The sequence below is a fragment of the Phalacrocorax aristotelis genome, chromosome 4 (assembly GCF_949628215.1).
Source record: "Phalacrocorax aristotelis chromosome 4, bGulAri2.1, whole genome shotgun sequence".
Classification (NCBI taxonomy): Eukaryota; Metazoa; Chordata; class Aves; order Suliformes; family Phalacrocoracidae; genus Phalacrocorax; species Phalacrocorax aristotelis.
Window position 1 is genome coordinate 37,912,321 of NC_134279.1, and position 14,204 is coordinate 37,926,524.

The 14,204-nt window shown below is 43.8% G+C and overlaps 1 protein-coding gene across 3 annotated transcripts in view; it reads left to right on the forward strand.

Annotated features, from left to right (window-relative positions):
• The first annotated feature begins 1,821 nt into the window (after nt 1–1,821).
• FNIP2 (folliculin interacting protein 2) overlaps nt 1,822–14,204 on the forward strand; it is a 51,900-nt gene continuing 39,517 nt past the window's right edge. For all 3 annotated transcript variants that reach the window (XM_075091025.1, XM_075091026.1, XM_075091029.1), the window contains exon 1: nt 1,822–1,956. In XM_075091025.1, coding sequence (XP_074947126.1) covers nt 1,862–1,956 — 95 coding nt within the window. In that variant the 5' untranslated portion in view covers nt 1,822–1,861. The remainder of the gene's footprint in view (nt 1,957–14,204) is intronic.

Genomic DNA, 14,204 nt, shown 5'->3' on the forward strand with positions numbered 1-14,204 from the left:
CAGCCCCACCCTGCTATTCGCTTTCTTTTTGGTGTACTATCCTCACTATACCCTCACTTTTCTGTCCTTCAGCTTTGGTTGGGTGGGTTGACCTGAATGATGGGGGGCATTTGGTGATGACAGCGGACGTAAGGAATCAAAAGCAGTAACAACATCCAAGCTGAAAGATTTACGCCAGGTATTCAGTCTTGCAGAGGAGGTGATTGAGAGCCTTCAAAATGGTAATGCCTTCTGAGAACGGTCAGCCAAGCATTACAAGATTCATTCTGGTGTTCTTAGAGGGAGGAGCTGATCAGACTATCAGGCCAGTAGGCAGTCATCTCTTGGTTTTTATTTTAAAGATCTCCAGCCACTGGAATGCTGGCTCCGAACAACCAGCACGTCCTCCACCTTTCTGCCACTACTGGATGTTGAGTGTGCAGTCAGGTATTGTAATGATCCATTACAGCTCTTGCAGTGATCGCCATTCTCCGCACCTCTCTCCCAGTTTCCTGAAAAGAGCAGGAAGCTATTGTGATTCTGCTCTTTTGTTTGCCGCACCACGCTGTGCAGCTACCGAGCTGCTTAAAAAGGAGCGTTTGAAGTTTGTTCTTTTGGTGGGTGCATGGTGGTGTCGTCCCGCTGGTGGGCAAAACCACACAAACTGCCCTTCCTCCCAAATGAAACAAACATAAAGCTCCAAATGACCCCCAAATATTGCAGCATTGTTTAATCATTTTGTGAATTAAATAGATCAATTGAAGAGAAATGAGTGAAAATAGGCACCGGCCCAGCAGCGGTGGGCAAAAATGTTCTCACTTGCCTGGTCAAAGGCTGAAGTCAAAGTTTGGAGTCTTGAAGGCAATCGCAGTACTTCTACAATTTTATGCCTGGTTTCCATTACAGAGACCAGGACTAGGAAAAAAAAAATCAGGGTAAAACTTTCCCTGGTGACTGGAACAAGTGCATGGAGCAAAAAGAGGGACGTGAGCTTCCCGAAAACCCAACTGACTTCTGTTAGGCTGTGAGCTTGGCTACCACGAGGGAGCAGGGGACGCTGGAGCAGCCGCGGCGCTTGGCTGTCAGCCCGAATGGGGGGACGGCCCCATCTGAAGTGGGGGGTTGGTTTGTCCGTGCTTGCTTCAGTGTGCAAAAGCATTGCTGTAAATCACAGACACATGATTTACATGTGCACATATACAGGGGATACATATGTACATGTGTATATGTATATGTGTGCACACATCTACCTGTATAGAGAGAAGTGTATTGTAAAATATACATTATAACGGTATGTGTGCATGTGGGCATGTTTGTTACTATGTATATATGAAATACGTGTCGCACGGGAGCCCACACGCCCGCCCGCAGGCGCGCACAGGCCCGCCAGGCCCCTGAGCACAAGCGGAAGCACGCGCCCCTCTACGCCCCGCCCCAACCACCGCCCCCAGCGTGAGATGGGGCCTCCTGTCCCTTTAAACCTGCATCCGGCCCCTTACCACGTGCTGGGGGTGGGGCCGGGGGCGCCGCGCAGCCAATAGGGAGCGCCGGAGGGGCGCGGCGCGTCCCCGTGCCCATCGCCGTCTCCGTGGCGCGGTGCCGTGCCCGGTGCGGCGGGAGGGCGGCAGCTGGCAGCGCCCCGCGCGGGCGTGGCCCCTCCGTCAGGTGACGGGCGGCCGCCGGCAGCACCGCCGCGCCCCCTCGCTTTCCTCACCTCGCCTTGCCTTCCCCCCGCGCAATGCCGGGCGTCTCTGCGGCGGAGGGGATGCCGCTGCTGCTGCTGCCGCCGCCGCTGCTGCCGCCGCCGCTCGCTACCCGCTGAAAACGAGAGGCGCGGCGGGGCCGGCGCCAGGCGGGGCGGTGGCAGGGGCAGGGCGGCAGCATGGCTCCCACCCTGCTTCAGAAGCTCTTCAACAAACGGGGCGGCAGCGCGGCGGCCCCCCACGGCCGGGCCCCGGGGGAGGGACCCGCCTTCAGGTGAGCAGCGGGGGCAGGGCGGGGCTGGGGCCGGCGTCCCGGGGGCGGAGGGCGGAGGGGCCGGCGGGGAGCGAAGGGGACCGTCGCTCGCCGCCGGCTGAGGGGCCGCAGCGCAGGTGTGCACAGCCCACATCCCCACCCGCCCCGGCTTCTCCCAAGTTCCCGCGGGGGCCGGGAGCAGCCGGCGGCGGGAGGGGGGAGCTGTTCCCCCGCCGTCCCCTCCTGCCGGGTCTCTCAGCCATTTTCCCTCCGAGCTGAGAGCGGCGCTCCCGGGAGCCGCGGGGCGCTCCCCGGCCGGCCCCTCGGCGGCCGCGGGGGAGAGGCGCCAGGCCTGCTCTGGCCTCGCCGTTGTACGCGATCGCTGTGGTGCCTCCCGCGCAGGTCTCGTCAGCGCAGGAGGGTCAAAAGCCGGCTCAGTTGTGGTGACCCAGATACACGTGCCGAGCCTGGCGCGTAGGTACTGAGCGCCAGGTACCTTTCACCTTCTTGCGATACTGCAAATCCTTAAAGGCAAGACTTAGTACCTATTGCTACTTCAGGGCTTGAATACGTAATTTCTATCTCATATTGAATTATTGCTGTTTTCTAAACCCTCGGGAACAGCGTTCTGCTCAGGCTGATGCTTTGGAGCTTTGTTACTTTCCGCATCTCCTCAGCTCACGAGACAGGACTGCTCCGGGTGGGCACAGTGGCCATCACATGCGTGCCCAGTAAGCTCCGCGTCTTGTTTGGCGTGAGCTGACTAGTCTTGTGATCAGGTAACGTACAGGACTGGATTGGATTCTGGACTTTCACTGCTGAAACTGTTAAGAATTGAGAGAGGGGAGGAAAGTATCTTGATCCACAAAGTGCCGTAGTGCCAAGTATGAAAGATCACAATCACGGAGCCATTACAATTACAAAGACTGGCTTGTGTGGACCATGGCTGTGTGCGTGGCCAAAGCTGCAAGATCATGGTGACAAGAGGAATAAGATGAAAATGGCATTAGGATATTTGGGTTATAAGGTGATTCCTTTGAAAATGGTAGGACGCAGTACTGGTGCTGCATTCATGTCAGAGAAGGGTTGGTGAATTTCAGGAGGCTGTGAAGTGTATGTGCTATACTTGTTAGTTACTTTCTGTAGCATTTATTCACCATATGAATTAAATATCTCCTTTAACTTGAAATAAAACAAATATATTTTCCATATTCAAAATGAGTGGCAGTTCTGGGGTTACTTATTTTTGCCTTGTATTTAAAATCTTACCTAGTACTCTGTATCAGAGACCAACGCCATCAGTTCTAGTTTTAAGGTTATTGGTTTTGTCCAGGATCTCCATGAAGGCAGATTCCTTGCACAGTGTGTCTCCCATTAAAATCAGTAAGATTGTTCCATCCACAGTATCTTGTGAGGTTAGGGCTTGTGTTTGTTTTCTTCTTTTTCCAATTCTTAAGTAAGGCATTCCCCACTCAGTTTTCTAATTGAATAACATTTAAATGATGTGACACATTAAACAAAAACTCTAATCATTAAAATATTATCGTAGGTACCCATCACCCTTTTTATCCCCCCCTTTTCCCCCATTCCTTTGCTATCTGATTAGTTTTTGGCAAACTTTCTGAACCTTAAGTTATTTGAAGCTTTTTTTCATGTGGAGGGGTTTTTTTGCCTGTTAATATTGCATTAAGCTTCTTCCTTATTGCAGCACATTTTAAAGCTATGCTTTTTCTTTCCAGTGATCTTTTGATGACCTGCAGGAGCATACTTACTGGGTCTTAGAAGCTCTACTACATTTTTTTAATAGGCTTTCTGTTGAGTGGTAATCTCTGTTTGGAGATATGTGATTGGACCTAAGTAAAAGGGAAGACTTAATCTTTTGGTAGCCTCTGTATTAGCCATATGCTTCTGATCACTGTTAGAGGCAAACTGGCAGGATCATCTTCTGTTCAAACGGCAGGCCTATATTTTTAAGAACTTAGTTATTTCTGTTCCCTCTTTGTGTTTGCTTAAGCGAGGTCTCTCCATGTTCAGTATGTCTTGCTGCGTATAGCTCTCTTAAGTGGCCCTGGGAGATTAATAATAATCTGTGTCCCTGGACCTTGAATTGTTCTGGGTGTCTTCATGCACGCTCCTCACCCAAAGCAATAGCAGAATTGCCAAAAATCCCTTCGGTAGGTAATACCCCCTCAGATTAACTGAATTTGGCAACTTTTTTTTTTTCAAATACATCATTAGGAAGCTTTTTCTTTTTCTAGTCTTCCCAGGAACACTAGGAGAAGTTCTGTTGCAGAAGGTCATCAACCAGGCTTTAGACTTGCCTCTAACGAGTACTCTGTGTGCTTGTTCTGTTGCCCCTCTCGCCTTTTATGGGAGCTAAAACTTGACCAAATGTTGGTGCTGCTTCTTCTTTTTGGCTCTGAAGAGAACAGCAAGCTACAAGGTCCAAGGGCTTACCAGGATGAAATGCTACAGCCTCAGAGAGAAAAAGAGACATGGTGCCTGTAGCTGAACATGGAACCACAGGAAATGGTTTCCTGGGTACATGAGCATTAACATCTTAATTTGGATCAGGAGCGCTCTTTTAAAGAAAACCTCTCAATTGCCTCCACTTATTGCACTTTGGCTCACGTAGCCAAGTGGCTTCAGTGCGTAAACTGGATTCCTGTTGGACTGAATGAAATTAGAAAGTGTGCTCCAACCACTAATGGGCGTTCAGTCCCTTGGAACAGACTACTGCTGGTCAAAAGTAAAACCCCAGAACATGTATAGTGTGGGTGTCAGGTCCTTAGCACCAATTAGTTCACTCTGTGGATCTAGCCCTGCACTACATGTTCATGTAAACACAACACTTACTTGCTGGGTGAGGAGAAAGTAAACATGAGGTATAGATGTTAATACAGAGCTATTAGGATAGTAGGACTTTCTACTGGCCTGTGCCTACCTTCAAAATAATGCAAGTATGAAGTGGTAGAAGGGTAGTAGTTAGAATTGTAGAATATCTTAATTCTTTCTTAAAAAGAGAAATTATAAACCAGCTGGAGAAGAGATGGATATTAGTGACATGGTATTGTATTTGTGCTAAGCAGTTTTGTACACAGATCTTCAGCTTCTGGTTTCTATTCACTACCGCTTTTTGCTTCCCTTAACTAAAAATATCTGTATGTGTGCTTGTGTATATGTGCATATAATGCATGCATAAAAATATACATCTATATATGCACACACCGCTTTTGACAGAGGCATTTGGGTGACTAGTTCAATATATTTCTTCTTAGCCTCTAACACTGAGGAAATCCTAATTACTTTTTGTGTGAGAAATGTGTATTTATGTGGCTAAATTCCCCTAATATTTCATATCTCCTTATCAAATGCTACTTCCCTTACAAGGTTGATTTAGAGTACTTTGTACAGACTTCTGGAGTGCTACCAGGGTCAAGTGTGCAGCAGAATGGTAGCTATTACTGCAAAACCAGAGTATCCTACTCCCCATAAATCTTAAATTTTAGGGATTAAGTAGAGAGTATTTTATAAGCACATAGTGTCTCAAGATTGGAATGTCTCAAGTGCTAAGCATATATTTGAGTACAGTATTTGGGGATGGGTTTAAGGAGATGGATATGGGTTGCAGATAGTTTGATTGTACTTAAAATTTTAGCAATATCCCTGTAACTGTGTTTACCTGATTCTAGAATGAGATTTCACGTTGGTGCTTTTCTGTACTTTTCAACATGAAAGATTGACGTTATCCTTAAACTGAGGGCTAAGGTTTCACACTAGTTTCAGTCTTTGTTAGGTTGGGTTTTTTTTGTTGGGGGGAAGGTGGGGGAGTGGGTTGTTGAAGTGCCTATATCCAGGAATCTAAGAATGAAAAGAAATGCTCTGGAGTTCTTCGAAGCCTGTGCTTTCACTGCTGAGGGTGTAATTCTGCATCGCAACCTCTAACAAAATTTCTTTGATATTGGTATGTTTAGTGAAGGAATGTTATAAAACAGGGAATAATTTCATTTTATGTGGGTTCTATTAAAAAAAGTGTGTTATTTCAGCTGTGTCTGAAACTTGGAAACAGGCTGTTTCTTTAGCTTTAAGTATCAGCTGCTCCTTCTGGTGTCTATAATGGAGCGGATGTCATGTTTTAACTGCAGGATATCTATCTGGTAACAGTTTGTTAGCTTTGGTATATGAGATCATTTGTTTGGCAGCTGATACTAGTAATTCCTTTGGTCATAGCACTGAAATGCTGGGTGAGATCCTACTCGCTAAGCATTATTTCACAGCATTTATTACCAGCCTGGCAATGTTCCACCTTCTGAAAAAGGAAAGAAAGTGGTAGTGAGCTTTGAGTCTGCTTGCATGTCAGTTTGTTATATCGTCGTTAAAATGAAACACTCCTTGCTAAATTCTTATAGCCTAATTGGGTTTCTTCTGAGCTTCTTGCAGCTTGGTAGAGACATCCACACAGCAACACTGCTAATGAGCACCTGTGTACATCTTTATACATGGAAATACCATTAAATACCTATCTGGTTGTAAACCCTTCAAAAAGCATTTGGAAGAAAAATTACTGTTTTATATGCTGTAGGAAGGGAGATGCAGTCCAGGGCCAGATCTGAACTTGAGGGCAGGGAAGGTTAAAGAGAAAGTCTAAGCCACGTACCTCTTCACTGACAGCTGAAGGTGAGCCTTAAGGTGCAGTGTTATACTTCTGCTCTGGTATTAGCCTTTCCTTAGTAATGAGAGCTAAAGAATAACTTCTGCAGAAAGAGATTTGTTACAGTCTCACTCAAGAAAACAGCTTAGGGAGGAAGTGATTGAAAGTATGGTCTTTTGACATGGAAACCTCACTTCCAGCCTGGGGCTGTTTGGAGGAAGGCAAACAAACCCCAAGTCCTCCAACTTTAGAGCTTTGCAGGAACCGAGCCATTCTCCCTCTTAAGTTGTTTTGATTTCCCTTCCCCACACACTTCTGACACTGAACAACCTCTGTTTCCTCTAGCTTTGCTCTGAGACTGATTCTCTCTTAACATTGCAAGAAGACATTCCCTTATTTTTCTTTTTTTTTTGCCACAGATGGCTAAAAAACTTTGTGGAAATGCATAAGCTACTGATGTTCTGAGAGGGGTGGATGTACCTTGGTTATTTAATTTAATTCCATGAAAAAATGCATTCTTGCCTGACTGATCAAAATTATTTTTGCCAGAGGGTTATCTTATTTCTGACTTACAAGTAACTTATCCCTGTGGCATGACCATGTCCTGTGCACCTGACTCTTAAACTGATGTGCAGTTGGATAGTAGGTGCTTGGTTCCTTACTCTTAGGGTACTTCTGCTGTTTATATGCCCAAAACTGGGTAGGTGAGTACTCTGCCACATACTGGTCTCAGTAGAAAGTGATTTAGGTAATAGTAGCAACAGAAAGCCTTGGAGCTACCTTCCCATGCCAGTAGCACAACTGAAAGCAGAATACACTACAATCTAAAGCAATAATGCTAATGGTGTAGGGGAGTACTTGTCTGTTGGTGTAAATGGATTGATGAGAGTGAGAAAACAGAGCTGCTAGGGGCTGAAAAATGCGGACATTCATTCATAAAAGCTGAATTCATAGAGAAACTTAAACTTTTAAAAAGCTGACGCAGAGCTTTATTGCCAGTGGAGGCTGGCTTCATGTAAACTTATGTAAACTTTGTAACTTTTCTTATGTAAACTTAGTTGAAGTGGCAGAATAGCTTTATTAAAACTTGAGAAGAAAGGAAGATGGAAGAGGTTTGACAAAAAAAGTTGTAATCATTAGTCATCATGTCATCCCACTTTGACATTGTGGGATGTAGGTGTTACAGTGCATGGTAGTGGCCTTTTGCTGTAGCTTTGTGCTGAACAGTGACTAACAGTAGACCAAAAGCCCAGAGATGTGACAAAATAGCTGGGGTCAGAGGGACCACAAAATGGAGAAACTTTTTTCATGAAAGCAGTTTATATCTTGCTCTGGCGTTTCAGTAATATTGAAGCTGCTGAGGACTTCTTTTGCAAAGAGAATTCCTTGGATTAATACTGACTACATGTGCTACAAATAATGGTGACGTTATCTGTTCCTTTAGGTATTCTTTCTGACACTAACAATTGTGTGCTTTCATCTGTAATCCACTTTGTACTTAAGTGATGTTCAGGGGTGGCTTCTGAGGAGAAGACTCAGTTTTAGAGACCTGTGTTGTGTTTTATATTAGTCAACAGTTGTTTCTACTAAGTACACCCTTGATTAAGAGCATGCTGTCATCTTGCTTGCCACTTAGACAAAGCATTGTAAGAAGAATGTTCTCATGCTGTCCTAATTATCAGTATTTGCTATGTGAAGGTTTTCATGGGTATACTTCTTAAGCAAAAGATGAGGAATGCAATTCTGTAGGATGGTGGTTAACAGGCTTGCTAGAGAGAGTAAGTGAGAAAGGGTGGACTTTGAACTGGGTACTTCCTGTGTGAAGACAGCAGATGTCTCTGCACCTTTGCACTCTCACTTCCTGGGATAGTGTTAGATTACTACGGATCTAACAGGCATGGACATGGTTGTTCACCTTTACCTGCCATGAATCATCTCCCCTGTGTGTGCTCTGACTCTACTTCTTGATCTTTGGGTTCAGGTTCTTCTCCATTCTGCTTTATCCTTATCTTAACAGTGCTTCCTGCCTTTCTTGCCTCACTTCAATTGCCCTATTTGTACACATTTGTCACTCAAGTACTGTAGCAATGTCATGTTTTTATATGCAAGATTGAGGTCCCAGGACAAACTTCAGCACAGACTGCAGGGCAAAGTGTTCTTCTGAGGCACTGAGAGGACTAGCTTAGGAGTTCCAGTTATAGTGCCAGTGCCTTCCCCACTTCAATTTGGGCAAGTATGGGTGCTTTTACATGACCAACAGCCAAAATATGTTTTGTTAGTCAACATGCTTCCTGGATATTGGTGAGATTCTTAGAATTGTACTGACAAATGGGCATGAGGGTTTTACGTCATGCTTGCTGCTGTTAAAATTGACTCATGGTTTTCCTTCCATAGATGGTGCTGAAGTGAAACTTGATCTGCCTGTGATGTAATTACTGAATCAGTATGGAGCTTTCTCTGCAGCATGTTCTCACCTCGATGCAATACGCTTCAACTTTTCTCCTCCAGGGTGCTCAGTGGAGTTTCACATGTGCTAATGAGATCAGCTGTATTAGGTTAACAATCTGACAATATTTATTTACTTTTCCAGTAGAGGTGCTAACAGGCTGAATTTGATGAGAGCCCTTTCAAATTAGAAATCTGAACACTTTACTGTAGTATAGTACTTTATATTTTATAATGAAGACAGGAAGTTTCTTACATAATAACTCTTAGTAAACTTAAGGACAATAAAAACTGACTTTTATGAAAGAAAACAGTGGCTGCAATGAGCTTGGTGCTCTGTATTTCTGTGCAGAGTCTTTCCACTGAATTCTGAATCCAGATATTATCCAACACCTGAAATTGCTCAGCTTTTGGGCCTGGGGTATGTGAATGCACAGCTCAGGGGTATAAACCCCAGTAGAGTATATCAGATGATGTTTTTGTAAAACCTCAGAGAAAATGATCTGCAAACTGTTGAATACATAGTTCTAAGCACATTATTCTCAAATTGTTATTCTTCCACTGAGCGTGGATAATTTTACAGAAATTAATATAACATTGTAATGTTAAAGCCCTCTCTGGTATGGAAAAGTTTTTTTTTTTTTAAATATGCAACTGAAAGGAGTTAACTTATGTTAAGGCAAATTTTTGTGTCTGTCTTCTCTGTTTCTATGTGTGAACACATGAACTTATTACCGAACCGTTGAGTGCACGTGTCCATCTTTCCTTGCCTTTCCTTTCCTTTCATGTTCCCATAAAATGACCTTCTAAAGTCTTCAAGTTTAACACTCTGCTCTCTAATTTGCACTCTAAGTTGTGCTTTTTAAGACAAAACTTACTCTAGGAAAGGTTGTGGGCCTTTTGTTTCTGAAGTCCTGGCTTGTTTAACATGACTGGGTTAAACAAGCTGGGCAGAGATCTCTTAAGCTGCTGGAAAGCAAGGTTGGTGACCTGTGGTGCAGGCACAAGGAAGAAGCGAGTTAGGTACAGAAACCATTTTGCCCAGCCATACAGCAGCAGGGTTAGTCTATGTGTTAAGGCTCTGGTCCTGGCAAATAGCTGCAGTGGTGCAAGATGCTACTTCCTTCTCCCATGCTGTGCTGAAATGGATTATTTGCTGGACGTTCATCAGTTCCACGGTGACATTGATAGACTAGAGAGTGGTGGAGCTCTCCTCAGTCATAGTTGTGTAAAGGTCAATGATATAACCATCTCTTGCAGTAGTATGTGTTAAGCTGTCAGACTTCATGCAGAAGTGGTTATGGAGGGCCCATATGTTCTAGTCTGCAGCTGCATTAAGAGGGCTGGAATAAAGAGTTGGGAATTGGTATCCACTTCAGCTCGCTTAGCAGACAACTGTAGTGACATGCATCTGAGCGCTTACTTGATTTTGGCTTTTAGCCTGGAGGAAGGTTGCTCTCACATGGTAGCGGGTGGTAACATCTTCAGGAGTGCCAATCCCTGCCTTAGCAACTGTTAAAAGAGTTTCTAAATAACATCAAGTTAAAGGGTTGGAAAAATTAACCCTCTCTGATTATAACGACATTTGACATCTGTCTGTAGCATACCTACTAAGCCCTGAAACCATTTCACATAGGAGTCCAAGTTCTGGAGTGTGTGAGTAACACACGATGACTTCAGTATTTGGGAGACTCGAGGATGTCAGTCATCCACTGTGGACTAGATCAGAGTATGGTTTAGTTCAGAAGCAATTCAGGTACTAAATGTCTTGTGTTCACAAGTTCCTGTGTGCAGTCTTACAGACAGGAGTATGTTTGGGAATGCTTTTGAATGGACCCAGGAAAATAGTGCACATTTGAAAACTAGCTTTTTCTGTTTATCACTTTATGGTGGGACTTGGTGACTGGAAAATGCCTATGTATAGTTGGACTGTGTAATGAGTATGGGGTAGATATGCAATGGAGAGGCAAATGAGAAGAGAACACTCTTTTGTAGTGGACATGGGTTTTTCAGAACAATCAGTCAATGGACCTGGGTATACCTTGATGCTACATCTGCTGGTTCTCTTTGTTTTTAAGCAGAAAACAGCTGGGTGGAATTTCAAAGATGACTTGAACCTCTGACTTAAACTTTGATTACTGCTTAAAGAAATAATTGTATATTTGTATTGAAATGTAGTGTTGCTGTGTGAACTGGAAATCTGATAGAAACAGTGGCTTTTCACTTGCATTACTGAAGCACTAAAATCTGGCTAGGGTATAGACTTCGTTAGATTTGTATCCTTGGGCCCTGTTTTGACTAGGAAAGAAAGGGAGAGTTTTATTTGGTTTTTTTTATGAAGTTGTCCTGAATCTGTAATTAAGGCGGCTGACTGACATTTTAGAAATTATGGTTTATTTTTATCACTGCCTCTTCAATGAGTGAAGCATTTTCCTATTGCATGACAAGGTTGTGCTTTGCTTTTTCTTGTGTGTTTATTTTGTGGGGGGTGAGGTTGGGGGCTGGTGGTTGGTTGGGTTTTTTTTGTCCAGATAAATTCATGATTGACAGACTGCTGCTTGCCAGCCAAATGTTGGCATGTTACCAGGTGTGGTCAACTAATTATTTATCAACTTGGCTGTATAAACTTTTAAGTCTAATATAATAGCAGTATTTTTCAGAAAATGTTTAGGATCCCATGTAAGTAGTTAGAGCAGTTGGCCTGCTTTAAGCAAGAGGCTCTTTCATAACTTAATGACTATTTGTACATGCAAAGTCCTACGCAATTGGTCGTAAACAGAATGTAACTCCCTTGCATAGTGTCTTGCAGTAAGTTTAGGTTTGCCCATGCCAGTCAGCTGCAGGACTGTGGTTTGTGTAGTTTTGTGTGTAGTCTTTTTCGTTGAGAAGGTGTTATGGTATGAGTGATCTAGCTAACCTGATCTTCTGTATGGGGTCCTAAGATGTGGCTCCTCCTTCCCTTTCCAGTGACACTTGAAAATAAATGTATGTAAGACTTAAAGATTCAGTGCCAGTTACCGGAAAGCTACCTTCAAGGCTATCTACAGGAGGGTTGAGGAAAGTGTTTTGGATGGAATACACAAATTATCATAACAAGAGGAGCAAAACATATTTTTGGCTATAACTGGTGAAAAATGCCAGAGCTGACGTTATATCCGTCCATGTTATCACTCCATTCAATCTAAGTCAGGATTTCCTGGCATTCATCTAGACAGAGGCGATGGACTTTGCTGTTCATGCTGTAACAGCTAGTGGGTGATCAAGCATGGCTTCTTGTGTATGTGTTCTTTCCCATATCCTTGCCAGTTAGGTAAATCAATAAATTTTCATAAATATTCAATTTACTTAAGTTTTTTTCATTCCTTTCCTGATTATTGCAGACTGACTTTTCAGATGCAGTCTCTATTTTAAAAGAATCAGAAACCATCTTGCTCTTAAAACAGTTTAACATAACCCATTACAGAGGGTTTACTAATATTATGTTAGCTGATCGAAAAAGACGGGCTGTTTCAGCTCTCAGTGCTGCTAGAGAGCCACATCTGATACCTTTGATTTCATATACTATGAATTTGGGAGGATGCACCTAGAACCACGTAACTTTTGATTTTTTTTTAAAGTGAAATCGTACTGCTGAACATGCACCTTTTTGGTTAGTTGAAGCTGATCCCTTCTGAATCAGTTTTCCTTGGAAGAACTGCATGGGGTCCCTGGGTAGTGTTTGCCTCTAGCCCTGCTTGGGTGCCTTCTCTTGTGCGGTGGGTGTTCAGAACAGGAATGAGGAGGGCATTTGCAATGCTTTCTGTGCCCCTGGAGGGAGTACCCTAAACTTATTCGCTTGTAAAGTTTGCAAAAGAATATCACATCCTCTGAAGTTTACAAAGCCTTCTTGTAAATGTAACCTTTTCATAGCAGAAGTGGGGGAAACTTGTAATGAACTTGTTTCTTTTACTATGTGGGTGTTTTTAGTGACTTTGAGTGAAGGTGTTTGTTTTAGCAAAAGGAGGTTTTTTCCGCTAACTAGAAAAAATAGGGGGTGTGGAGAGAGATGTTGAACACCAAACAATGTTGTTCCTGTTGTTGTATCAGTTGGCATTAAGATGTATTTATTTATGTCTAATAAATAATAATGTTTTAGTCATGTTTTTTGTTTTCGAAGGAGTAGTTTCAGAATATGAACAGAGGCTTGAAAGCTGCATACAGACTTTCATATGAAATAATAAAAAAATTTAAAAGGGCTTTACAGAAGAGGGAGAAGGAACAGGAAAGAGCAGGCGACCAAACCCATGCCTCAGGATACCACCCCTAAGGTGTGGTGGTGATGTCTGTGCTGGCCTGTTCATTTATGTAGGTGATACTAAGGCCTGAGATCTGTCAGTACTTTCATACAGTGTTGAAATGTAACAAGAGCTGGTACAGTGTTATAAATACCAGATTCTGCCTTGTGTTACTGCTCAAAATTCTCCTTCAGATGTGTGATGTGTAGTTCTTCCTTCTGTTCAGGAGAAGGTGGGGAAAGGCAGAGGCAGTAAAGCTGGTAGGATAAGAGATTTCTATTCATCTCATTTTCTGGCAGAGGCAGTTCTCAGACGTGCCTTGGCAGTGTCTGTATTTAGTAGCTGTGTTCCTGGACGCTGGCCCAGTCACATGGCGCTGCTGGAACAAGTGACATGGGATGATGCATTAGCTGGGACCCAGGGCTGCGAGCTGGAGGAGGTGGGGCAGCCTGCACCCCGGTGCTCAGCAGAGACGCTGGACCGAGCACTGCTTGCTCCTGCCCAGCTGCTGCTGTTTGGCTCAGCCTGTTTGGCTCCAGTGAAAGCTGGAAGTTGGTTGCTGGAGGTGCCTTTAAAAAGATCAATGGGGGGTGGGGGGGTGGGAACCACAACCAAACTCTAAAGACTGTTAAATTAACAACTAAACCTTCATTTCTTTGAAATAATAAAAGTGAATACTGTGAAACAACTTCTGCAAAATATGTGACTTAATTTAAAACATCTGATGTCTCCTAGCTGTTAGAAGTTCTGGGGGTTGGAGGGGAAAGTGGGATGGAAGGGTGAAAGTTGATTAAGCAAGGCTTTCTGTACCAAGGAAAGGACTAGGTGATGGCTCTAGGGTGCTAACCTTGCATACTTTACCTTTCTTTGTTTAAAGCCCTAGTTTAACAAAAATAAAC